The sequence below is a fragment of the Prionailurus viverrinus genome, chromosome B2 (genome assembly GCF_022837055.1).
Source record: "Prionailurus viverrinus isolate Anna chromosome B2, UM_Priviv_1.0, whole genome shotgun sequence".
NCBI lineage: Eukaryota > Metazoa > Chordata > Mammalia > Carnivora > Felidae > Prionailurus > Prionailurus viverrinus.
In genome coordinates this window covers 66,480,661-66,508,041 of record NC_062565.1, presented here as the reverse complement: position 1 = coordinate 66,508,041, position 27,381 = coordinate 66,480,661, and the positions used below count along the sequence as shown (strand labels likewise).

Here is a 27,381-nt window from a genome sequence, read left to right as displayed (position 1 = left end):
CAGGAAGCGAGCAAATCCGTCAAACTTTGTTTCAAAGCTCCGGAAAGTGTTTTCTGCTTCCCTCCGCTTTAGCGTGCTTTCCCGCCCAGCCACGTCGCTTGTACTGCCGGGTGAGAAAGTTAGCATCTTTCTCACCACCGTGGGCGGGGCGTAGCTCCCAGGGAACTCCCAGCGTTCACCCAGGGTGCGTGCTCCCCGCCCTGTTTCCTGCGTTCCCGCCAGATTTTTAAGTTTCATTTCTCGCTCTGACTGCTGGCTTCTCCTCCCTCGGCCTTTTCGCGAAGCCGAGTCTCCCGGCTTTCGGGGAGCAGAGAGCGCCAGCCATGGATCACCGGGGCGGAAAGGCCACGAGGACAGCTTCAAAGGCCGCGACCGCTACCTCCAAGATTTCGGCTCAGGGAGTGAAGGGTCTCCGGGAGGAGCCCAGCGAATCTCCGTCCGCCCCTGGGGCTACCCGACCCAACTCACGGAAGTGCGGCGCCGTCGGGGCATCGGGATCCCTGCAGAGGAGAAGCATCCCCGGCTCCCCGGAGAGACCCCAGGTACGCGCGCGGGGTGCCCGCGCCAAAAAGGCGCTTCTGGACGCTGAGGACGCGGTGGAGGGGCAGGCGGTTCCGGCGAAGCTGGGGCCTCCGGCGGCGGGGCCGCCCCTTTCCAGGGCTAGTTCTCGCCGCAGGGGCAGCGCGCGCGCCGCTGGGGAGCAGAGACCCCCGCCAGAGCCCACGGAGTTTCCCAGCCCTGGCCCGCTAGTTTCAGCTTCGGGGGCGGCGTCCGGCGGCTGGAATCCCCGGGCGGTGCTAGACAAATTGAGGCTGAGGCGCCAGGAAATCTCATTGGCGGCTGAGACTGTGAACAAGGTTGTGGACCACCTGCTGCGGGGCTTGAAGAGCTGTGATTCCGAATTCAAAGACGTCGGGCTGCTGCGCACCGGAAGCTACTACGAGCATGTGAAGGTGAGCGGTCCAGCGCCTCCCCTCCGGTTCCCGCGGCTAGCTGGGCCCATTTTTCCTCGTCCCTCTCCCCAGCCTGTCGGATAGTCCCAACTCCCACGTTCCCTCACTTCCCTTCGAAAGTAACTCAGACTCTTGTTCTCTTGTGGCCTGTGACATAGTTGTACCCCAAAAGGGGAACAGTTGCTCGTTTCTCCATCTATACATCCCACGAATATACAGCTAGCTTGGTTGCCAGCTCTTGTCAAGACCCTGCTGTTGGGGGAATTCAAATATATGGATTCATTCATGCAAGCAGCTTTGTACTGAGTTTCTGTAACAGTGCTATACTTGGTGTTCCCTAGTCAAATTCTGAGTTGGATAATTAGGAGTGGTCTGTGAAAAATTCCACAAAATTAGTATATCTAAGAACATTTTCCTATGGGAAAAACTGCATAGGAAAAACATCTTCCAGCTGCTCCCAGCTTCCTCTCTCCCCAATTTCTTATACAGATGTCATAGGAAGCTCACAGTGAGTGATGTTCCTAATTTTTTATTTATTTTTTTAAACGTTCATTCAGTTATTAGACAGAGTGTGGGCAGGGGAAGGGCAGAGAGAGAGGGAGACGCTGAATCTGAAGCAGGCTTCATGAAGGCTCTGAGCTGTCAGCACAGAGCCCGATGCGGAGCTCAAACTCACAAACTGTGAGATCATGACCTGAGCTGAAGTCCGAGGCTTAACCGACTGAGCCACCCAGGCACCCCGTTGAGTGATGTTCTTTAAAAATTAAGAGAAAATCTATAGATACTAAAAAAGCGTACTCCCTAAATACACACCCAATGTGATTGTTTTTAAGTATGTATTCCACATCCCATTTGTGTGTGGCTGAATTATCTTCATTCCAGTATGAATTGAAGATTTAGGAACAGGTTCCTGACTGGAGTTTGTTTCCTGACTGGTGACAGATTTCTAGTTGTGTTTTGGCTTAAGCTGTCAGATTTTTCAGGGCTGGACCGTGCACCTCTGTTAGATCTGTATAAGATCTTAGGAGTAGCATGAACAGAAACTGAGGCTGAGAATATTTCCTTATTAGGTAATTGTGATTTATTTTAGAGTTACGTATTGGCTTTATTCAGTTAACTGCTCTCCAGAAGTAGATGATTATTAAACTCTAGATTTAGGATTTAGGATTATAAACTCTTAAGATAGCAAGCCAAATATTGTGCATCTTTGTATCTCTAAGCCTTAACACATAGCAAGCATTCAAGCAAATGAATGAATGAATGTGCTCAAGAAGAAAAGATGGATGGTCTCTCTTAACACCTCTGCCTTCTCAGGGTAGCAGATTCAGATTTCATTCCCATTATAAGCATTTAACCTGATAGCTTTCAGTGAAATTAAACCTTTCATATATTTTTTGTTTTGACTGCCACCTAGATTTTAAACTCCATTGTCACAGAATGTTTTACATAAATTGTAGCTTAAACAGCTGTTCATTTCATTGGTGTGGACTCAGTGATGTTTTTGTTTATTGTCAAAAAGACAGTGTATGTATCAGTCTTTGAATCTTAAACTCTTTTAGCACTGAAGACTTTATAATTCCATCTAAAAGTTTTTTGAAAGCCAAGTGAGCAAAACTTTCATTAGATTGTCTTAAGTATGATTCTTCGAGAGAGAGAGCGAGAGAGCGAGCGTGTGTGCACAAGAGAAAGAGAGCAGGGAGAAACAGAGAATCCCAAGCAGGCTCTGCACTGTCAGCCTGGAGCTGGTCTCAGGGCTTGAACTCCAGAACCATGAAGTCATCACCTGAGCCAAAATCAAGAGTCAGTCGCTTAACGGGCTGAGCAACCCAGGGGGCCCATTAAGTGTAATTCTTATTGTATAAGTATCAATCTGTTCAATTATATGGATGGGATAATAAGACTTAAAAAGAATGATTATTTTTAGAGAACGTGCACACATGGGGGAGGGGCAGAGAGAGAGGGAGACAGGATCTGAAGCAGGCTATGTATGCATTGACACCAGAGAGCCTGATGTGGAGCTCGAACCCATGAATTGTGAGAACATGACCTGAGCTGCAGTTGGATGTTTGACTGAACCACCCAGGCAGAATAAGATGTTTAAAGAACAGTTTCCAATCAGGGGTGCCTGGGTGGCTCAGTCGGTTAAGCATCTAACTTCGGCTCAGGTCATAATCTCGCAGTTCATGAGTTCAAGCCCCACGTTGGGCTCTGTGCTGACAGCTCAGAACCTGGAACCTGTTTCAGATTCTGTGTCTCCCTCTCTCTCTCTGACCCTCCCCCGTTCATGCTCTGTCTCAAAAAAAAATAAACGTTAAAATTTTTTTTTTTAAAAAAAGAACAGTTTCGGGGCACCTGGGTGGCACAGTCGGTTAAGCGTCCGACTTCAGCCAGGTCACGATCTCGCGCTCCGTGAGTTCGAGCCCCGCGTCGGGCTCTGGGCTGATGGCTCAGAGCCTGGAGCCTGTTTCCAATTCTGTGTCTGCCTCTCTCTCTGCCCCTCCCCCGTTCATGCTCTGTCTCTCTCTGTCCCAAAAATAAATAAACGTTGAAAAAAAATTAAAAATAAATAAATAAATAAAAAAAGAACAGTTTCCAATCAGAGCCAGTCTCCTTTTTTTTTTTTTTTTTTTAAGTAAGCGCTATAACCCCATGGGGCTTAAACTCAGAACCCTGAGATCAAGAGTCCAACACCCAACCAACTGAGCCACCCAGGTGCCCCAATGTTTTTTTTTTTAAGTTTTATTTAAGTTATCCCTACACCCAGCATGGGGCTTGAAGTTACAACCTCAGATCAAGAGTCATATGCTCTTATGACTGAGCCAGCCAGGTGCCCTCTCTTTTTATTTATTTTTATTTTTTTATTAAAAAAATTTTTTTTTAATTTTTTTGATGTTTATTTTTTAGAGAGAGAGAGAGAGCGCGAGCACAAGTGGGGAGGGGCAGAGAGAGAGGGGGACACAGAATCCAAAGCAGGCTCCAGGCTCTGAGATATCAGCACAGCGCCTGATGTGGGGCTCGAACCCACAAACTGTGAGATCATGACCTGAGCCGAAGTCGGCCGTTTAACCGACTGAGCCACCCATGTGCCCTGCCCCTCCTTTTTAAAATCATGCACTGATGGAAGAAATGGAATGAAGTTTGTTTTATCTAAAACATGTATTGATTTTTAAAAACTGATTATAAAAGATATATATATATATATATATATATTCATTGTAGAGTTGATTCAGTGCCTGGCTCTAGCAGTTAATCCTCTAGCAGGCTCCCATGGCTATTCCCACCTACATACCACTTTTCTCAGCCTTTTCCATACTCACCCCTCTTCCATGTTGATGTCCTTGGGAAATTAGGAAAAGGATAAAGAAGAGCAATATTATTCCTGTTTATTTTATTCACTGTTATCATTTTGGTATATTTTCTTCTGTTATGCATACACTTGGATTTCAAAATTGGATTCCAAACTCTTTCTAATTGTTAAAAGGATAGATACAAAAATTACCTCTCAGTAATTTATTTACTTGGTTCCATATTGACACATTTTTATTCATATATTTTATTGTAATATTGTCAAGTTCTAGATGAAATTTGGAAGATTTCTTATAGAAATTCTCTGTGTAATTGCCATTCTATAATATTCTCTTTGCCTCTTTGCATTTTACTAATCATATAGTTTGGGCTGAGTGAAAGGTTATATAGAAATCAAATAATTGTCGGGGCGCCTGGGTGGCTCGGTCGGTTAAGCGTCCGACTTCGGCTCAGGTCATGATCTTGCGGCCCGTGAGTTCGAGCCCCGCGTCGGGCTCTGTGCTGACCGCTCAGAGCCTGGAGCCTGTTTCAGATTCTGTGTCTCCCTCTCTCTCTGCTCCTCCCCTGTTCATGCTCTGTCTCTGTCTCAAAAATAAATAAACGTTAAAAAAAAAATTAAAAAAAAAAAGAAATCAAGTAATTGTAGTGGTTTTAGCCAGTGGTACATTAACCAGTAAAGAAATAAACTTCAACCACATGCAACAACATGAATGAATCTTACAAACATAATGTTGAACAAGAAAAGAGGAAATAAAGGAATACATAGAGCCCATGTAACAAAGCAGGAAAAAGAAAAGATGCTTAAGATCAGAAAAGGAGTAATAAAACTTACTTATGCAGATGACTTTATTGAATTTTTGTACAAACTATTAGAAATACCGTTGATCCTTGAACGACACAGGGGCTAGGGGCACCAACCCTTCCCCACCCATGCAGTTAAAAATCTGCGTATAACTTTTGAGTCCCCAAAAACTTAACTACTAAGAGTCTACTGTGGACTGGAAGCCTTTTTGATGAACAGTATGAATAATACATACTTCGTATGTTACATGTATTATATACTGTATTTTACAATAAAGTAAGGAAAGAAATATTAAGAAAGTCGTGAGGAAGACACAATTCATTTACAATACTGTACTATTTTTTTAAAAAAAGCAACAAAAACATGTATAAGTGGACCTACCCAGTTCAAATCTGTGTTACTCAACTGTTATCAGTGAATTTATCAGGGTTACTGGATACAAAGTCAGTAAACAGAAATCAAAGTACTTCAATAGTCTAACAACAACAAAAGTGCAAATGAAATGTAAAAATACCATTTAAATAGCATCAAGAACATCAAATATTTTAGGAATAACTTGCTAAAGATGATAAAAATTTCAAAACATTGCTGAGTAAATTTGAAAACAGACTAAATAAATGGAAATCTATATCATGTTCAGTTTTCCTCAAGTTGATCTGCATAGATTCAATGCAGTTCAGTCAAAATCCCATCAATTTTTTTGTTTAAATTGACAAGCTAATTATACAATTTATGTGGAAATGCAAAGGACCTAGAATAGCCAAGACAGTTCTAAAGGAGAAAATGTTGGAGGATTTCCTTACCAAGGAGCAAGACTTACTATAAAACTACCCTAATTAAGGGGCGCCTGGGTGGCGCAGTCGGTTAAGCATCCGACTTCAGCCAGGTCACGATCTCGCGGTCCGGGAGTTCGAGCCCCGCGTCGGGCTCTGGGCTGATGGCTCAGAGCCTGGAGCCTGTTTCCGATTCTGTGTCTCCCTCTCTCTCTGCCCCTCCCCCGTTCAAGCTCTGTCTCTCTCTGTCCCAAAAATAAATAAACGTTGAAAAAAAATTAAAAAAAAAAAACTACCCTAATTAAGCAGTTATTATTGGTGCAATGATAGATAAATAGGCCAGTTGAGTAGAAAGTCCTGAAACAGACCTGCATATATAATTCAATTCAATACAAAATATATGCAGTAGTGTAATTCAATGGGAGAAAGGATGACTTTTTTCAGTAATCAGTATTGGGTCAATTGTATATACTTGACACCCACCTACTACACATGATACACAAAAATTAATTCAAGATGTATAATAGGGCACCCGGGTGGCTCAGTCAGTTAAGCATCCTACTTTGGCTCAGGTCATGATCTCACTGTTCATGAGTTTGAGCCCTGCATTGGGCTCTGTGCTGATAGCTCAGAGCCTGGAGCCTGCATCAGATTCTGTGTTTCCTTTGTCTACCCCTCTGCTGCTCATTCTCTCTGTCTCTCTCTCTCTCTCTCAAAAATGAAGAAACATTAAAAAACAATTTTAAAGATATATAATAAACCTAAAGATGAAAGGCAAAACAACAAAGTTTCTAGAAAAAACATTGAAGAATGTCTTCATAATAATAGGATGTACAAATATTTCTTCAACAGATACTCTCTGTTTGTACAAAAACAGATACTTAAACATATACTCTCAATATGTACATATGACATCTTTAGTTTGTACAAAAACAGATGCTTAAACATATACTCTCAATATGTACATATGACAAAGGACTAGTACAAATCAGTAAGAAAAAGATAGACAAACCAATTTAAAATTGAGCAAAAGACTTGAATAGATGCTTTAGTATATAATCCAAATAGCAACAAACACAAAAGACGTTCAACATCATTAATCATCAGGAAAATGTAAATTAAAACCATGATGTGATTCTACCACACATGTATCCACTAGAATGGCTAAAATTTTTAGACTTGACAATTCCATCTTGGAGAAGATGTAGAGCAACTGAAACTCCCTTACCTTGATAAAGGGAGGATACATTGGTACAACCCTTTTAGAAAATTGACACTTTCTTCTAAAGTTAAAGGCATGCTTATCCTGTGGTCCAGCAGTTCTGCTAGGCATATACACAATAGAAATGAGTGCTCATGTCCACCAAAAGGCATATATAAGAATGCTCAGAACAGCTTTGTAATAGTTAAAAGCTGGAAATGACCCAAATACTCACAACAGAGTAAGTAAGTGTATTGTGATAAATTGCATTAATTCAATGGAATGTTTCATAAGATGAAAAAGAACAAACTACCAATACATGTAACAAGTAAATCTCATAAACATGTTAAGTGAAAGAAGTCACATGTAATAGAGTACATTTTATATGATTCAGTTTATATGGTGTTTCCAAACAGGTGAACCTCATCTATGTTGTTAGAATAGTAGCTACTCCATGGGGCGCCTGGGTGGTGCAGTCGGTTAAGCGTCCGACTTCAGCCAGGTCACGATCTCGCGGTCCGTGAGTTCGAGCCCCGCGTCAGGCTCTGGGCTGATGGCTCGGAGCTTGGAGCCTGTTTCCGATTCTGTGTCTCCCTCTCTCTCTGCCCCTCCCCTGTTCATGCTCTGTCTCTCTCTGTCCCAAAAAAATAAAAACGTTGAAAAAAAAAATAGTAGCTACTCTTGGTGGAGGGTTTCTGAGAGTGAATGGGAATAAGAGAACTTTCTGTGCTCTGTGGATGAGAACAGGGTAGTGCCCACAAAGTTCACAGTTCCTTTTGGGATTCAGCCATTTTTCTTGAATAAAGCCTCCCTGGATTGTTGCAAGCCTTTGGTTAATTTACAGACCTGAAAAATTGAATTGACCATTTCTGCCCACGTTCTTGTTGCTTTTATGGAAGAGTGGATTTTCAGAGGCTCTTAATTCATTCCCACTGATGTCACTTCCAAGTGTTTGACCCTCATATTATACCCTAGTCAGCTTAGGCTGCCATAACAAAAATACTTTAAACTGAGTGGCTTAAACAACACAAATTTCTTAGAGTTCTAGAGGCTGGAAGTCCAAGATCAGAGTGCTAGCATGGTTAGGTTTTGGTGGGGACTCTTCCTGGCTTACAGACAGCCACCTTCTCCCTGGGTCCTCATTCTGTTCCTTATGTGTGGGCAGTGAGAAAGGGATCTCCCTCCTTCTCCTCCTCTTCCTCCTCCTCTGAAGGCCACCAATCCTATTAGATTAGAACCCTACCCTCATGATCTCATTTAACCTTAATTAACTCCTAAAAGCCCTGTCTCCAAGTACAGTCACATTTGGGGCTAGGGCTTCAATATATTAATTTTGGGAGGATACAATTTGGTATACGGGACAGTACATCTCAATTTGGACTAGCCACGTTTCACATGGTCACTAGACATATAGGTACCTTCTTGAACAGTACAGTCCAATAGCTGTACTTGAAGCATGCTCCTGACTAATGAAAGATTTGTGGCTTTTTAAATTTTATTTATTTATTTTTTAAATGTGTATTTATTTTGGGAGAGAGAGAGAATACGCACATGTGTGCACATGGGAGGGGCAGAGAGAAAGGAAGAGAAAGAGTATCCCAAGCAGGCTCCGAGCTGTTAGTAAAGAGCCCAACATGGGGCTCAATCCCACAAACCATGAGATCATGACCTGAGATGAAATCAAGAGCCTGACGCTTAACCAACTGAGCCACCCAGTCTCCCCCTGTGGCTTTTTAAATATTTTATTTTATTTTATTTTATTTTATTTTATTTTAGAGAGAGAACATGAGTCAGGGAGAGGGGCAGAGGGAGAAAGAGAATCTTAACGTGGGGCTCAATCCCATGACCCTGGGATCATGACCTGAGCTGAAATCAACAGTCAGATGCTCAGCCAACTGAGCCACCCACATGTCCCTTTGTGGCATTTTTAATATAAGAAAAATGATCATTTATTATAATTGCTGATTCATTTATTATTGTGAGGATGAAAAAGATTCTTTGATGCTCCTAAAATGCTGTGGTTAAAGACACTATGAGTTAGAACTAACACTCACTTGGGTGACCAGAAACTATAACGAGAAGGCCTTTGCTCAACTAGCCAGCACATGGCTACACACATTTTTTTAGACCACTGTGACAAGAGAGTGGCTGGAGTGTGTGTCTTGCCACATAAAAAATAGCACTTAAAGGTTTTTAATTTTATTATTCTGTAATTTCAGAAAAAAACTGGTACAGATTTTTAAAGCTTGCATGATATCATTTAAAATTATTCTAAATTATAAAAATAATGCATACTCTTGGTTTTATTTTTTTATTTTAAAAAATTTTTTTCTTAACGTTTATTTATTTTTGAGACAGAGACAGAGCATGAACAGGGGAGGGGCAGAGAGAGAGGGAGACACAGAATCTGAAGCAAGCTCCAGGCTCTGAGCTGTCAGCACAGAGCCCGACGCAGGGCTGAAATTCACAGACCGTGAGATCATGACCTGAGCCGAAGTCGGACGCTTAACCCACCGAGCCACCCAGGCGCCCCGCATACTCTTGGTTTTAAAAAAAGGGTATGGAACCTACCAACCAAAGCAACAATGCTCTCTTCGCTCCACCAGTCCACTCCCAGAGGGTATAAATATTAGGGATCTTGCTTTTCAGAGTGGGGGTTTTAAGCAGAAATTTCAAGAAAAAAATTGTGTTGCTTGGAAAATATTCACAAGCGAGTATTTTTTACTATTTCTTAGATTTCTGCTCCTAATGAATTTGATATTATGTTCAAACTGGAGGTCTCCAGAATTCAGCTAGAAGAGTATCGCAACAGTGGTGCATATTACTTTGTGAAGTTCAAAAGAAATCCTAAAGGAAATCCTCTGAGTCCGTTTTTAGAAGGGGAAATATTATCAGCTTCTAAGATGCTGTTGAAGTTTAGGAAAATCATTAAGAAAGAAATTGAAAACATTGAAGGTAAGAATTTTGACTTTTGATTCTTTTTTGAAAACTTTATTTATTTATTTTGAGAGGGGGAGAGAAAGAGACAGAGAGAGGGGATGCTCATGTGTGTGCTCAGGGGAAGGACAGAGAGAAAGAGAGAGAATCCCAGGCTTCAAGTTGTCAGTATGGAGCCTGACTCAGGGCTTGATCTCAAGAACTGTGAGATCATGACCTGAGCTGAAACCAAGAGTTGGACACTCAACTGACTGAGCCACCCAGGTGCTCCTTGGCTTTTGATTCTTAAAGGTCTAATTATACCTACTAATTGCCAATGTACACTCCTCTCATGATCTTTTTTTTCTCCCCACATCAGAGAGGTAAAGTGCCTACTTCATAACAGGGCTTGAGTGAGGCACATGTCTGTCACACAGCAGCTTGGACACCCAGTCATCACACTAATGAACTACAAAAGGATCCTTTCCTGATCTTTCTTAACCTCCTTGTTGACCACTTCTTAGAAACAACTCTTTGCTCTTGATTTTAGTTACTACATTTTCTTGGTGTTCTTCCTAAAGGTTGATTTGTTCAGTTTGGTTTTCATTGGATATTCACTGAATGGCTGCCTGTGCCACTGGTTACATGTGATTGCATGAAATCCCCTCTTGAAGCTTGTAAACACAAATTACATTAAGTGCTCTGAAGGGAATGAACTGGGAGAAGTAGTAGCAACTGGGATGGAGTAAGACCCCAAGGCTGAAGAGAGCTTGGCAAGTTAAAGGAACAAAAAGAGGCCTGTGTGGACAAGGGGAAGAGTGACATGAAATGCAGTTGAAGAGGTGGCCAGGGACCATACTGCAAGGACTTGTAGATCCTGGAAATGAATTCAGATTGATACCATGTTCATTGAAGTTTTAATTAGGGAGTGATGATTTGCTTTGTATTTTTAGAAGTTTACTCTGGCTTCTCTGGAGAAGGTATTATAAAAAGGCAAATAAAAAAAAGGAAAGAAAAAGGAAGACATGGAAGTAATTCAGGTGAAAGATAGTGGTGGCTTCGATGGAGGTGGGAATGGAGAGAAGCAGACACATCCAAGCTGTAGCAATGCTTGGTTGCTACCAAGCTGAAGCAACACTTCTGGATTAAGTGTAGGGGGTTCAAGAGGATTGAATTAAAGAAGGCCTCCAGGTTTCTGATTGAGCACCTGTGTGGATTGATTGTGCCCTTTTCTAATGGGAAGGACTGAGGAGGAATGTATTTTAGGGTATGGATTAGGAGTTTTTGGCTTTGGAGATTTTAAGTTAGAGATTCCTGTGATACGTTGAAGTGAGTGTATCAAGTATGTAATTGGATATGGGTTTGAAATTCAGAGGATATGTTTGGGCTATATGTAAACACATAAATGGCATTGGCAGTGAATGAGACCACATAGGCAGAGAGCATTGATTAATTTATTCATGAATCAGTATTCATTGATCATCGAATGTGCCAAATGTTCTAGGTGTTTGGGATACAGTAATGAACAAATAAATGAAGATCCTCACCCTTCTGTACCTTAGCTATGTAGGGACAGACATATAATTCATAACAAATGGAAAACATAATTATCTTCACTACTAGGAAGTAGTAAGTCCTGTGGTGAAAAGTGTTGGCAATAGGATGGGGGAGGGGGAGTTGCAGTGTTAAGCAGAGTGGCAAGAAGAGGATCCCATTAGAGGTTGAGAAGAGAAGGAGCAAAAGGAGACTAAGTGCAGAATGAGTGGTCAGTGTGTAGAGTGCTAATGACGTTTGGAAAACCACTGGATTTAGTCTTCAGTTTTGTGGGAGTTGGTAACTTGGACTTAGCAGTTTCACTGGGGTGTGTGTAGGCATATCTTTACAAAGTTTCAGCTGTAAAGGACATAGGTGAGTAAGCATGGGGAAGAGGTAGGTTGGGTCAAGAGAGGCATATTTTAGAATGAGAGATACTGGAATCTTTGGATAAAGACAGGAATGATCCAGTAGGGAGGGGGCACCCACTGATGGAGGAGAGAGGGAACAGTTGAAAAAACAAGGTAGTTAAGAAGGTAAGAAAGAAGGAATCCAGACACCATGTGCAGGGGTAGCCTTTGAAAGGGGGGTGTATGCTTCCTCAGTAGTAATAGGAGGGTAGAAGGATATAATGGGTAAAAAGTGGGTAGTTTTACAGATTTAGTGATAGCAAAATGAGGGCATTCTCCAGGATTTTCTCCTTGGTCCTCTTTCTTCTCTCTCATTATGGTCCCTTCCAGAAGTCTTATCTGGGAGTAGTCTCTAACTATTGCTTGTATACCTCCCAATCCCAAAGCCAGTATCTCTCATCGAGAGATACTGAATTTCTGACCACCAAAGCCACCGGCCCAGTAGCCATCTCCTGTTGGGTGTTCTCCAAACACCTAGAGCTCAGTGTGTCTAAAATGAAATACATCTCAGCCCAATCTTTCTTCCTTTTGATTATTCCATATTGAAGAATCAAATCGACATCATTCATTTCTCAGGCCAAAATCCTGGGATGGCATTCCGGACTTCTACCTTCTTCCTTACAGATTTAGTCCATCTACTAGTTCTGTTGATTTGAACCTCTTTAATTCCTCTCACTTCTGCTACTTGTGTCTTTAAAAAAAAATAATACAATCTCTATATACTGTTGATTTTTGAACAACAGGACAGTCAGGGGCACCACCCCACATAGTCGAAAATCTGTGTATAATACACATAATAATCTATGTATAACTTAACAAAAAATACACATAATGATCTGTGTATAAGTTAACAAAACTTATCTACCAAGAGCTTACTGTTGATTGGAAGCCCTACTAATAACATAAACAGTTGATTAGCACACATTTTGTATATGTATCATATACTATGTTCTTACAGTAAAGTAAGCGAGAGAAAAGAAAATGTTAAAATCAAAGGGAATTGCTGCGTCTAAATAAAAAAGTTTCTGCATGGTAAAGGAAACAATCAACAGAACTAAAAGGCAACCTACAGAATGGGAGAAGATAGTTACAAATGACGTATCTGATAAAGGGTTAGTATCCAAAATATATAAAGTAATAATCCAATTAAAAAATGGGCAGAAGACATGAACAGACATTTCTCCTAAGAAGACATGCAGATGGCCAACAGACACATGAAAAGATGCTCATTATCACTTACCATCAGGGACATGCAAATCAAAACTACAATGAGGTATCACTTCACCTATCAGAATGGCTAAAATCAAAAACACAAGAAACAACAGTTGTTGGCGAGGATGTGGAGAAAAAGGAACTCTTGTGTACTGTTGATGGGAATGCAAACTGATGCAGCCACTCTGGAGCAGTAGAGAGGTTCCTCAAAAAGTTAAAAATAGAACTACCATATACTCCAGCAATTGCAATAGTGGGTATTTAGTCAATACAAAAACACTAATTCAAAAAAAAAAAAAAACAAAACACTAATTCAAAGGGATACATGCGCCCCTATGTTTATAGCAACATTATTTATATTAGCCAAGATATGGAAGCAGCCCAAGTGTCCATTGATTGATGAATAGATAAAGAAGATGTAAAAAAAAAAAAAAATGTGTTATATATACACAATGGAATATTATTCAGCCATAAAAAATGAAATCTTGCCATTTGCGATGACATGATGGAGCTACAGAGTATTATGCTGAGTGAAATAAGTCAGTCAGAGAAAGACAAATACAATATGATTTCACTCATGTGTAATTTAAGAAATAAAACAAAGGAGCAGAGTGACACAACACAGAGTACTAATCACTATACAATCACGGCCAAGGAGCAAAGTGACAAAAAGAGAAAGGCAGACCAAGAAACAGACTTTTTTTTTTCTATTTTAAAAATATTTATTTATTGAGAGAGAGAGCACGCACATGAGGGAGAAAGAAAGGGAGAAAGAATCCCAAGGAGGCTCCACACTCAGGATAGAGCAGGATGCAGGGCTCAATCCCATGACCATGAGATCATGACCTGAGCCAAAATCAAGAGTTGAATGCCTAACGGACTGAGCCACCCAGGCGCCCCCCAAGAAACAGACTCTTAACTATAGAGAACAAATTAACAGTTACCAGAAGGGAGGTGGGTGGGGGGATGGGTTAAATAGGTGATGGGGTTAAGGAGTGCACTTCTTGTGATGAGCACTGGATGTGGTAAGGAAGTGTTGAATCACTGTAGTGTATATATGAAACTAATATTAGACTGTATGTTAACTAACTGGAATTTAAAAACTTAAAAAAAAATCATAAGGAAGAAAAAATACATTTGCAGTGCTATACTGTATTTACTAAAAAAAAAAAATGCATATAAGTGGACCTGCACAGTTCAGACCTGTGTTGTTCAAAAGTCGACTGTATTTAAGGTGTACAACATGATGTTTTAATACACATATACATGGTGAAATGATTTCAGCAGTCATGCCAATTAACTTATCTTCTCACGTAGTTGCCTTTTCTGTGTGTGGTGAGAGTACCTGAAATCTACTTTCTTAGCTCATTTCTAGTAAACAGTGTAGTAGTGTTAATGATGGTCATCATGATGTACTTTAGATCTCTGTACATACTTGCCCTACATAACTGTAACTCTGTACCCTTTGACTAACATCTCCCCATTTCCCCCCACTCTCTAACCCCTGGTAACCCCCTGGTAACCACCATCCTACCCTCTGCTTCTATGTATTCTACTTTTTTAGATTCCACATATAAGTGAGGTCATACAGTATTTGCCTTTCTGTGTCTGGCTTATTTGACCTTGTGTAATGCCCTCCAAGTTCATCCATGTTGTCACAAATGGCAAGATATTCTTTGCTAGGGCTGAATGATACTCCATGGTATGTATGTACCACAATTTCTATATCCATTCATCCATCCATGGACACCTAAGTTGTTCCATGTCTTGGCTGTTGTGAATAATGCTGTAGTAACATGGATCACTCCCTGTGTCTTCATGCCTACTGCCTCTGTGATGCTGCAGGCATACAACTTCTGTGTTGGACTGTTGCTGTGGTCTTCTCGATTGCCTGTCTCCTCCCTGCCATTCATCTGGTCTCTTCTCCAGGCTTCCCTCCAAAATGGCATCCATAAATTTAAGTGAAAAGTTAATCACAGCACTCCCAAAGCCCATGGTCTTCATGGGCTCCTCATCATTTATACCAGACAGAATCTTGACAATGCTTCCCCATGGTAGGTATTGATAAATATTGGTGAAATGAGGAAAACACTTTGCTTTGTGGGGTCAGTTTTGCTTTAGAACTAATTTGCACTTTACACTTAGCACTTTATAGATCTCCAATTACAGATATATTATCTTCCCTATATTTTCAAAGAAAATTGGATTGATAAATGCTGTCTTCCCTTTTATGTGTTTAAACAGATGTCATTGTCCAGAGGAAGAAGAGAGGGAGTCCTGCTGTAACACTTCTTATTAGAAAACCTAAAGAAATATCTGTGGATATAACCCTGGCTTTGGAGTTAAACACCAGCTGGCCTGCTAGCACCAAGAATGGCCTGCCCGTCAAGGACTGGCTTGGAACAAAAGTTAGAAGCAGTCTAAGACAGCAGCCATTTTACCTGGTCCCCAAGCATGCAAAGGAAGGAAATGGTTTTCAAGGTATCTTGAATATGAAGGTTAACTTAAAAACATATAAAAGAGTTGTCTGTGTTTTTTTTCTTTTTTCTTTTTTTTTTACGTAAGCTCTATGCCCAGTTCATAGGGCTTGAACTTCCTACCCCATGATCAAGAGTCACATGCTCTAATGACTGAGCCAGCCAGGCGACCCAAGGGCTGTTAATGTTATAATACTAGGGCAGTGTAAATAGTGCGGTTGGCATTTCAAGAGCCATAAGATTAAATAGACTACAAGATGAGAGTTTGGTGAGAAAGGGAATTGAAAAGGGCATAGTTGTAGTAGTAATATCAAATACTTGGTTTTAAAATATCATCTCACCCACATTTCAAGTTTATTTTTAGTTTGTTTTCAATAGAGAAAGGCAGTACTGGCCTTGGAGTCAGACTGCCCTGGATCTGAATCCTGAGTCTTCTTCTCTTACTAGGTGTGTGATCTTGGGCTAGTTAACCAAGTCTCTCAAAGCTACTTGAAAGTTTACGGGGCACCTGGGTGGCTCAGTCAGTTGAGCGTATGACTTCGGCTTAGGTCATGATCTTGCAGTTCGTGAGTTTGAGCCCCGCGTCGGGCTCTGTGCTGACAGCTTGGAGCCTGGAGCCGCTTTGGATTCTGCGTCTCCCTCTCTCTCTGCCCCTTCCCTGCTCATGCTCTGTCTCTCAAAAAGGAATAAATGTTAAAAAAAAAAAAAAAATTTAAAAAAAAAGCTACTTGAAAATTTCTAGGAAGAGAAAAAATGAGACAGTTTATGTAAAATCCCAGTTCATGGGACACCTGGGTGGCTCAGTCGGTTGACCGTCCGACCTTGGCTCAGGTCATGATCTCACGGTTCTTTTTGTGAGTTCAAGCTCCACATGGGCTCGCTTCGCTAAAGTCAGAGCTTGCTTTGGATCCTCTATCCCCCTTTCTCTACCCCTCCCCCTGTTTATTTATGTAATAAATAAATATTAAAAAATAAAATCCCTAGTTCAGCACAAGGCAGTTATATATTATTAATTTATCAGAGTCTAGACTCTCATTCCCAGCCATACTTCTTTTCTTCTGTCTTCTTCCCCTTCCACTGCTCCTCATGCAGCTAGCAGACCTTTGCATCCTCAGCTACAGTTGGTCTTCTCACCTGTGTACTCTGGCCTCACAGGTAAGAACAGGTTTTCAGATGGTGCTCTTGGGTAACGTTCAGGTTCTGCGTTAGTCTACAGCTAAAACATTCAAGGCTGAGTTAGTCTACCTAAAATCAGGTTAGCTGATTATTTTATTTTTGTCTTATAAATTAAGAACTTTTGGTACCTAGTGCACCTGGATTCCAGGGATATGGAAAAGATCATGAAACATATGAACCATGTTACACATTAGTATTCTGAACAAATCTTGGAATTCATCGATCATGCTTAGTTTGATGGCTTATGTTTTGTGGACTCATGATAACTTTTTATATTGCACAAAGATAGGAGTCGTTTTCTGCAAGAAAAGTTGTTTTGTAAGAGGATATTACATATATCATTATTCATAATTTTGTAAAAGGAACATAGCTTTCTGTAAAGAGGGGTTGCACCCCTGGATAATTTCTAGAATAGCTGCCCCAAGAAACCCTCACTGTATGTGATACAGAAATCTTAACAGGACCCATACCACCACCCTCTTAGTGGTCTGCTACTGACTGCCATGGGCAAGACTGGGAGACAAATCAAATTAGGGATGAGAGAGTCTTTCAGTGGCCCTGTGGGTAGTTTGTCACATCCTTGCATTGAGATGAAAGTGGATGCTTGTGATGGTTGCTCAGCTGACCTTTGCTCTCCATTACCCTTGGGTGTTTTCCTCCTTTCATTGCAGATGATCTGTGTTCAGGCAGGTATGCCCCTCCACCCCCATCTCTATCTGAAAGACTGAACAGAGGGGCATGTTAGCAGTGAAAATATTCATACTAGATTGCAGACATGTATATCACCTATTTTAGTTTTTCTCTTTCCAAACATTTTACTTTAAATGTTCTGGTCTTATAAGCTATATTTTTTAAAATATGATTTGTTTGGTTTTTACTTATAAATTTTTAAGAATTTAAAAAATCTTTCCACCTGTTTCAAAATAATACCAGCATTGTTATCAAGAGTATAATTGAAAAAAAAAAAACACTTTAAGATTTTTTGTAGTTCTTTTGTTCTTAAGATAAAAAGGACAGTCAAAATACCAAGCTTAAATCCACTTGAAAGAATTTCTCCAGGTGGTTAAGCTACCCAACTCAAAATAGTTAGGTTTGTTTGTTTCATTATGGTTTTAAATTTTACATGCTAGATTTTCAATTTTGACTTAATTTTGTCTCATAAATGTATAAGGCATTCACATGGTTCCAAAGTCAAAGCTACAGAAAAAGGAATTTCTAGAGGACCACAGCTTCCATTCATGTTTGCTCTACACTGTTCTCTCCTTCCCTGACTGGAAACCCTCTTTATTGTTTTTCATTTGGTTGTGTAAGTAAATATATACTTTTATATATATATATATATTTTTTAGCATTTATGTATTTTTTGAGAAACAGAGTATGAGCGGTAGAAGAGCAGAAAGAGAGGGAGTCACAGATTCGGAAGCAAGCTCCAGGCTCTGAGCATCAGCACAGAGCCCGATGCGGGGCTCGAACTCTTGAAACGCAAGATCATGACCTGAGCCAAAGTCAGATGCTTAACCAACTGAGCCATCCAGACACCCCATATACCGTCATCTTTTAAGATAAAAAGTACACCTCCCTTTTTTCAGTTAGTCATATATTTTGAAGATAGAGTTTTGGCTTTATATAAAGGTAGCACTCATTTCTTTTCTCAGTCTGTTTTTACAGCTGATCAAGGAGTAAATCCATATATAAATCTGCTGGACATTGCCAGATCACCCCCATAGGGACTGCCCAATTTGCATTCCCACAGCCATGTATGAGAGTACCTATTTCACTCTCAGCCTTAGCAACCAAACTCCTTAAACTTTGGAATTTTCGCGAATAATTCAAAAAGTAAGAAGTGAAATCTCAATGTAGTTTCAAAAATAAACTTTTAACTTTCAAATAGTTTTAGATTTGCAGGAAAATTGAAAAGATAGTAGAGTTCCTATATACTCCATACCTGTTTCCTTATCTTTAACATCTTACATCAATATGTTACATTGTCATAATTAATGAACAAATATCGATTGTTAACTAAAGCCCATACTTAATTCTGATATTCTTAGTTTTTACCTAATCTCCCTTTTCCTGTTCCAGGATCCTATGTAGGGTACCACATTACATTTAGTCATCATGTCATGTTAGGCTCCTCTTAACTGTAACAGTTTCTCAGTCTTTCCTTATTTTTGGTGCCCTTGATAGTTTTGAGGAGCACCAGTCAGGTCTTTTGGAGAATGTCCCTCATTGATAGGTGTCTGATGTCTTCTTGTGATTAAACTGGAGTTCTGGGTTTTGGGCGGAAGACAACAGAGGTAATGCCTTTCTCATCATATCCTATCAAAGGCACATGCCACGAACATGACTTAGCATGGTTGTCGTTGAACCAGGCTGAGGTAAGCCATTTGTCAGGTTTCTCCACTGTTACTCTTTTTCCCCTTTTTCATACTATTCTATTTGGAAGTCACTGTGCACAATTCACACATAAGAATTGGGGAGTTGGGGTGCCTGGGTGGCTCAGTAAGTAAGCATCTGTCTTCAGCTCAAATCATGATCTCATGGTTCGAGGGTTCAAGCCCTACATCAGGCTCTGCGCTGATAGTCTGACCCTGCTTTGGATTCTCTGTATCTCTCTCTGTCTGCCCCTCCCCCCGTCTTCCCCCCACCAAAAATAAATAAACATTAAAAAAAAAGAATGGGAGAGTTATGCTCCACCTTTTTAAAGCACAGTATTTACATAAATTATTTGGAATTCTTCCTCATGGGAGATTTATCTCCTTTTCCCCATTTATTTATTTACTTAAGCAGTCATATTAGTAAGCACTCATGGGTATTTTTTTTTTTTTATGTTGAGCTATAATCCAGTACCACTTAATTTTATTGTTTAAATTGTTTCAGCTTTTGACTTTGAGAGCTCTTCCAGTTGATTGCTGTATCCCTTGACATACTCCCCCGTAGTTGGGGGTGGAGTTTGTTTTATTTTGTTTTTAGTACTAACTCACTTTCTGGTAACTACAAGAGGCTCCAGGCTCATCTTGTGTATTTCCTGCTTCAGTCCTAGAATCAGCCATTTCTCCAAGTAGCCCTGGATCCTTTTATTGGGAAATGTACTAGAAACCAATATCAGGGCGCTAGCGTGCTCTGCTACCAGGGTGTCATCACTCTCAGCTAAAAGAGCAAGGAAATATATATATACATATAGTGACCCCAGTGTATACAGATATCTAACATTTCTATGTGTAACCGCCTGTATTTATATTAAGTTATCAACTGGAATACAGAGCTTATGTACAGTTTCTGTTGCCTTCAGTCTCAGAGACAACATTTCCAAAGTAACTTTCTTTGCTTCCACCCCCTCCTTCAGGGACGTTTTTTTGTTTCTACACCAGCCCCCTTCAAGGAGGTTGTTTCATACATTTGTAATATAGTTAGAGTCCCTTCTGCTGGTCTGCGTTATTTCCTGGGCTTACTTGACCTCTTAAATGACTTTTTAAAGTTGTCATACTTCAAGGTTCACTGTGCTATAGAGTTGTTCTGATTTTGACAAATGCATTGTATCATGTATCTACCTTTACATAATAGCTTCACTACCTTAAAGAGCCCCCCATGCTTCATTTATTCAACCCTCTGGCAACCACTGATCTGTTTACTATCTCTATAGATTTGCCTTTTCCAGAATGGTATAAGTGGATTTCATAAATGGATTTATACAGTAATGAGCACCCCTAGCCCAGTGCCTTTTCCATGTATTTATTGTGTATATATTGTGTAGCTATTACTAAAGTCTTTATTCTGTCCAATTAAAACCTCTGTCTGTCCTTGTGCTATACCATAGTATCATACATAATGTAGCTTTAGAAATCTTGATATCTGGTAGAGCAAACTCTCCCACTTTGTCCTTCTTCAAGAGTGTTTTAGATATTCTTGAGCCTTTGTGTTTTCATTAAAATTTTGGTATCCTCTTGTCAAGTTCCACAAAAACATTTTTTTTTTGGAATTTTGATTGAGGGTACATTGAATCTATAGATAAATTTGGGGAGACTTGATATATTTATAATGAGTCTTCCAATCCATGTACAGGGTGCACATCTCTATTTATTTAGATTTCCTCTAATACTTCTCGGTGAAGTTTTAGAATTTCCTTTTTTTTATCTATTTATTTATTTTTAAATTTACCTCCAAGTTAGTTAGAATAGTGCAACAATGATTTCAGAGGTAGATTCCTTGATGCCCCTTACCCATTTAGCCCATCCTCCCTCCCACAACCCCTCTAGTAATCCTCTGTTTGTTCTCTGTATTTAAGTCTCTTGTGTTTTGTCCCCCTCCCTGTTTTTATATTTCTGCTTCCCTTCCCTATGTTCAACTGTTTTGTCTCTTAAAGTCCTCATGATTGAAGTCCTATATTTCTCTTTCTCTGACTTACTAATTTCACTTAGTATAATACCCTCTAGTTCTATCCATGTAGATGCAAATGGCAAGATTTCATTCTTTTTGATTGCTGAGTAATACTCATTGTGTATGTGTGTGTGTGTGTGTGTGTGTGTGTGTGTGTGTGTGTGTATATATATATCCATCTTCTTTATCCATTCATCCATTGATGGACATTTGGGCTCTTTCCATACTTTGGCTATTGTTGATAGTGCTGCTATAAACATGGGGATGCATGTGCCCCTCCACAACAGCATACCAGTATCCCTTGGATAAATACCTAGTAGGGCAATTGCTAGGTCATAGGGTAGTCCTATTTTTAATTTTTTGAGGAACCTCCATACTGTTTTCCAGAGTGGCTGCACCAGCTTGCATTCCCACCAACAATGCAAAAGAGATCCTCTTTTCCACATCCTCGCCAACATCTGTTGTTACCTGGGTTGTTAATGTTAGCCATTCTGACAGGTGTGAGGTGGTATCTCATTGTGGTTTTGATTTGTATTTCCCTGATGATGAGTGATGTTGAACATTTATTATGGGTCAGTTGGCCATCTGGATGTCTTCTTTGGAGAAGTGTCTATTCATGTCTTTTGCCCATTTCTTCATTGGATTATTTGTTTTTTGGGTGTTGAATTTGATAAGTTCTTTATAGATTTTGGATACTAACCCTTTATCTGACATGCCATTTGCAAATATCATCTCCCATTCTGTCGGTTGACTTTTAGTTTTGCTGATGGTTTCCTTCACTGTGCAGCAGCTTTATATTTTGATGAGGTCCCAACAGTTCATTTTTGCTTTGTTTCCCTTGCCTCTGGAGACATGTTGAGTAAGAAGTTGCTGCGGGCAAGGTCAAAAGGTTTTTGCCTGCTTTTTCCTCAAGGATTTTGAAGGCTTCCTTTCTTACATTTAGGTCTTTCATCCATTTTGAGTTTATTTTTGTGTGTCGTGTAAGAAAGTGGTCCAGGTTCCTTCTTCTGCATGTCGCTGTCCAGTTTTCCCAGCACCACTTGCTGAATAGACTGTCTTTATTCCATTGGATATTCTTTCCTGCTTTGTCAAAGATTAGCTTGCCATACGTTTGTGGGCCCATTTCTGGGTTCTCTATTCTGTTCCATTGATCTCAGTGTTATTGTGCCAAAGTTTTAAACTTTTCTATTTAAGTTTTGTATATATTTTGTTAGATTTACTCATAGGAAGTTGTAACTTTTTATTATGAAAAGTTTGAAACCAATAGAAAAGTAGACTGAAGAACATACACATACCTATCACCCAGCTTCTTTTGTATTTTCTATGTATACAGTTTTATCATCTTTCAATAATAATAGCTTTATTTCTCCCTTTCCAGTGCTATGTCCCTGTTTTTCCTTCCCTCACTGTGCTTGTTAGGATAACCAGTGCAGAAATGAGGATAACCAACATCCTGTCTTCCTAATTTCAAAGGAAAAAACTCAACTTTTTGCCTTATATTATCATAGCTAGGTTTTTTAAAATCTACCTTTGCTGAGAGATGTTTTTTGTTTAAATTATATATATTAAATTTTATTAGCTGCATTTTCTGCTTCTATTAAGATGACCATATGTTTTTACTTTATTCTGTTAATGAGACAGTATATTAATTTTTAAATTACAAACCAATCATATATTTCTGGTATAAAAACAACTAGATAATAGGATAGTCAGACGAATGTAAAAGAGATGGCCATGGTAAACCTCTAGAAGTGGCGAGGGGGTGGGGTGGGGAGGAATCATTTTATTCTTATATAAACTCTCCCAAGGAGTAGAAAAAAAGGAAATGTTCCCTAGCTCATTTTACATGAATACCAAAACTTGCAAGGATGGTATAAAAAAATAAACAAAAATTTTCAATCAGTTGATTCAGATTATTTTTGAAACAAAATATTAAACTGAATTTAGCAATACATAAAAGGTAATACATTCATCTTATCATGCTAACTATATTATGCTCCTTATGCTCCCCTCCATTTTTCCTATTTCAACCCAATATTTGCTTCAGATCACTTGTTTTAAATGTAATTACATTATGTGTTCATTTCTTTTGGTCTGTCTCCCTTTAGAAATCTTCCAGAGTGATATTTTAATGAAATAATTTCAGTATTGTGTTGTTTATATATGGATGCTTTTGATAAAGTACTTTTTTTTTTTTTTTTTTTTTTTTTTTGGAAATTAAGAAGAAACGTGGCGGCTATCTTTCTCTCACATTGAAAAGGACATTTTGAAAAGTCACGGACAATCTAAAACATGCTGTGAAATTAATGGGATGAAGTGTTGCAGGTAACTTCATTATTTTGTTAAATGGCAAATTACCAATGGAATGTTTAATTCTTTGTTGATTTCATAGCTCCAATCTGAAGATGATCATTGTTGAGTTGAGTCCTGGGGGCAGCGCATGGCTGGATCGACCCTGGAGTATTATCTAGAGTGTGAGCATGAAACCAGGGAAGCCAGATCCAAGGGACCAAGGAAATAGTATAGAAGGCAAGGCCAGGGAGCATAGTAAGTCCTGAACCTGGATCAGATAGTTGTATGAAGTAGGACAGAGTGAGAGGATGTGAACATTCGCCATGGCTAGCCACGACAATTGGATGTGTCTTAGTCGTCTGGTTGCTTTAAGGTAATGAGCATTAATGTCACATAATGGGAGGAGACTAAAAGATTACTCTTATTGGATACTGGTGCCTGCTTTGAGATGGTTTGTTCGTGGTGAAGGCCAGGGACTGATTAGCTCTACTTGGAACAACACTAAGAGGTAATTATTTTTCTTATTAACATATGCACTGTAAAGAGCTGAGATTGAAAAGAGTTTTCAAACTCATCATTCGAGTTTCTAAAGTTGTCTAGTAGAAGGGTCACAAAAGTTAAAAGGTCAAAACAAGAATGCCCCACATGCAGGCACAGGAGATTAAGGCTTCATATGTAGGCTTTGAAACAGGCATTAAGAAAAATATATTTCCTGGGGCGCCTGGGTGGCTCAATTGATGAAGCATCTAACTTCAGCTCAGGTCATGATCTCACGGTTCGTGGGTTCAAGCCCCACATTGGTCTCTGTGCTGACAGCTTAGAGCCTGAAGTCTGCTTTGGATTCTATCTGTGTGTGTGTGTGTGTGTGTGTGTGTGTGTGTGTGTGTGTGTCTGCCCCTCCCCCGCTCTATCTCTCTCAAAAAAGAAAACCATAAAAAATTTTAAGTTAAAAAACGAAAAATATCTTTATTTTTTAAGTTTAAAAAATTGTTTCAAGTTTATTTATTTTGAGAGAGAGAGTGGGGGAGTGGCACAGAGAGGGAGAGAGAGAATCCCAGGCAGGCATCACACCATCCACATGGAGCCCAACGTGGGGTTCAAACCCACAAATACAAGATCATGACCTGTGCCAAAATCACGAGTTGGGTGCTTAACCAACTGACCCACTCACCCAGGGACCCCCTCCCCTTTTAAAGTTTTATTTAAGTAATTTCTATACCCATGTGGGGCTTGAACTCATGATCCCAAGATTAAGAACTGTACCCTCCTCCCAACTAGCCAGCCAGGCACCCCCAAAAAAATATATTTCTTTTTTTTTTAATTTTCTTTTTTTAGCATTTATTTATTTTTTGAGAGGCAGAGAGAGACAGTATGAATGGGGAAAGGACAGAGAGAGAGGGAGACAGAATCCGAAGCAGGCTCCAGGTTCTGAGCTGTCAGCACAGATCCTGACGTGGGGCTCGAACTCACAGTGAGATCATGACCTGAGCCGAAGTCATACACTCAACAGACTGAGCCACCCAGGGGCCCCTATATTTCTAATAAGCCTAAATAGTTTTATAAACATTAAATTTTGTTAACTACTAAATAACGGGATGAGTAATTAAATATTTGCAGCTTAGTAAGACAAAATCATTTTGTAAAAATCATTTATTTATTTTATTATCTTTTTAAGTAGGCTATATACCCAACATGAGGCTTGAACTCATGACCCTGAGATCAAGAGTCACATGTTCTACAGACTGAGCCAGTCATCTGCCCCCATTTTGTAAAAATTAAAATGAGATTTTTCTAGGTACTAAATGACTGGATGAATAAATATCTGCCAGTTTCATATAGTTGAATCTATCCTGATAGAATAAAATATTTAAGCTAAAATAAGAGGGGAGAATAAAATGTGTTTGAAACTTCAAAGCATATATTTGAAAACAGGTTCTAGAATGGCCTATAATTATATATCTTTATTTTTAATTTTTTATATATTTTAATGTCTGTATTGTTTATTGTATCTTTTTTTTTTGTATCTTTTTTTTAATGTTTATGTATTTTAGAGAGCATGCAGGGGAGGGGCAGAGAGAGAGGGAGAGGATCCAAAGCAGGCTCTGTGCTGACAGCAGAGAGCTTGACGTGGGGCTTGAACTCACAAACTGTGAGATCATGACTTGAGCAGAGTTGGACACTTAAACCGGCTGAGCCATCCAGGCGCCCCTGTTTATTGTATCTTTGTATTTTTTTCCTGTAACATGCCTAAAGCTTTTTGTGGAATGAAGCAGGTTGTCAATAAATAAAAATAAGTGGTTTTCTTTTTTATTCAACAGGAAAGATTGTCTAAAACTAATGAAATATCTTTTAGAACAATTGAAAATAAAGTTTGAAAACCGAAAGGAACTGGATAAGTTCTCCTCTTACCATGTGAAAACTGCCTTCTTTCATGTATGTACCCAGGAGTCACAAGACAGTCACTGGCACACTAGAGACCTGGAGCTCTGTTTTGATAACTGTGTGGCATACTTTCTTCAGTGCCTCAAGATAGAACATCTTGAGCATTATTTTATTCCTGGATTCAATCTATTCTCTCGGGACCAAATTGACAAAATAAGTAAAGAATTTCTATCTCAGGAAATTGAATATGAGAGAAACAATGGATTTCCAGTTTTTCATAAACTTTGAAATTATATTTTTAAAAAGAATCAAGAATTAGAGTGACTTTATAATATTGCAGTGTTTGAAATTTGTCACATTAATGATTAATTAAAATGAATGTAAATCATTTAACTCTTTTGTCTTAATGAACTATAATCAGTATAAACAGATTGATTATCCTAGGAAAGAGATTAGTCAAGGAATAAAGAAGCAAAAGGAGTATTTATAATATAAAAGCTTTACTAGACTGGAATGAAAAGGACAAAATACTTATCACCTGAATTAAATTCATCAAGCACTTAGTAAACACCACTTCTCACCTAGCACAAATGTGTAGTAATTTGCAAGAGACGTTAGAAATGATCATTGCCTCCATAAAAATGGCAGACTTTGTTCAATGCTCAAACATATTTGGAAGCAATGTCTTGTCACATATGCCAGAATCAGTAAGAAGGAAATGAAAAGTCTACATCATCTCTACATGTCTCAGGAAATCCATGTCATAGCAAAATATAGAATAATGCACATGGATAAGTATAAAACATACAACTTACTTTTATTATATTTAGTAACACTTTTATATATATTTCTGAAAAGGCAATACATGCATATGGTACAACACTCAAAGAAACAGGTACTTCCATACCTGCTATTTCCAAATGTTACCCTTTCTCCTCTGTGCTCAGGCAGCATTCAACTTAGAAGCAGCTGCTGTTTGTTAATTTTTTTCCCATTCATACATTTTGCACATTTTCTTATTGGCTATTTTACTGTTTTCTCATTTTTTGTAGAAGTTCTTTATATATTTTGGATACTTACGCTTTGTTGGTTGTCTGTGTAACAAATAACTTCTCTCATTGTGTGGAGTGTCTTTACCATTTTTGGTGTTTTAGTAAACAAGGTTTTAAAATTTTAATGTAGTTGAATGCATCAGTTTTCTCCTTTATAGTCTGTGCATTTTATATATCCTGTTTAACACACTAAGAGAAAAGTTAGACATTTGGAGGAAAGTTTTGGGGACAGTAAATCCTAAATAAATAGAAAACTAGACAAACAAAAATCAAAACTACTTTTAATTCCAGGAAGCAAATATGTGCAAGAAAAGTCTGATTTGATAATATCGCTCAGCTGTAATTGTATGTGAAGGCAAAGTAATATAACCATTGACTATCAGTGTCATCAAAATTATGATTATTTAAGGAGGATAAAGGAATAGACTGAGTGCTTATATGGTGATAGTGAGGTAGAGGGGTTGGATTCTGTAGTTTCCTATTGCTCCATAACAAGTTACCACAAATTTGGTGGCTTAA

The 27,381-nt window shown here is 39.2% G+C and overlaps 1 protein-coding gene and 1 non-coding gene across 4 annotated transcripts; one reads left to right on the top strand and one right to left on the bottom strand.

Annotated features, from left to right (window-relative positions):
• Positions 1 to 111: 111 nt before the first annotated feature.
• Positions 112 to 27,068, top strand: CGAS (cyclic GMP-AMP synthase). Of its 3 annotated transcripts, none has more exons than XM_047860776.1 (5): positions 112 to 953; positions 9,813 to 9,990; positions 15,351 to 15,587; positions 23,359 to 23,461; positions 25,747 to 27,068. In XM_047860776.1, the coding sequence occupies exons 1-5, from the start codon at positions 324 to 326 to the stop codon at positions 26,096 to 26,098; spliced, it is 1,500 nt and encodes a 499-aa protein (XP_047716732.1). In that variant the 5' UTR covers positions 112 to 323; the 3' UTR covers positions 26,099 to 27,068. The 3 variants fall into 3 exon arrangements, with proteins under 3 accessions (XP_047716732.1, XP_047716731.1, XP_047716730.1); XM_047860775.1 differs by having other exon boundaries at positions 9,771 to 9,990; positions 23,362 to 23,461; XM_047860774.1 differs by having other exon boundaries at positions 9,771 to 9,990.
• LOC125166944 (small nucleolar RNA U13) lies at positions 10,325 to 10,432 on the bottom strand. Its single transcript, XR_007152642.1, has one exon. It is a non-coding gene; the product is annotated as a small nucleolar RNA U13 (small nucleolar RNA).
• Positions 27,069 to 27,381: the final 313 nt, after the last annotated feature.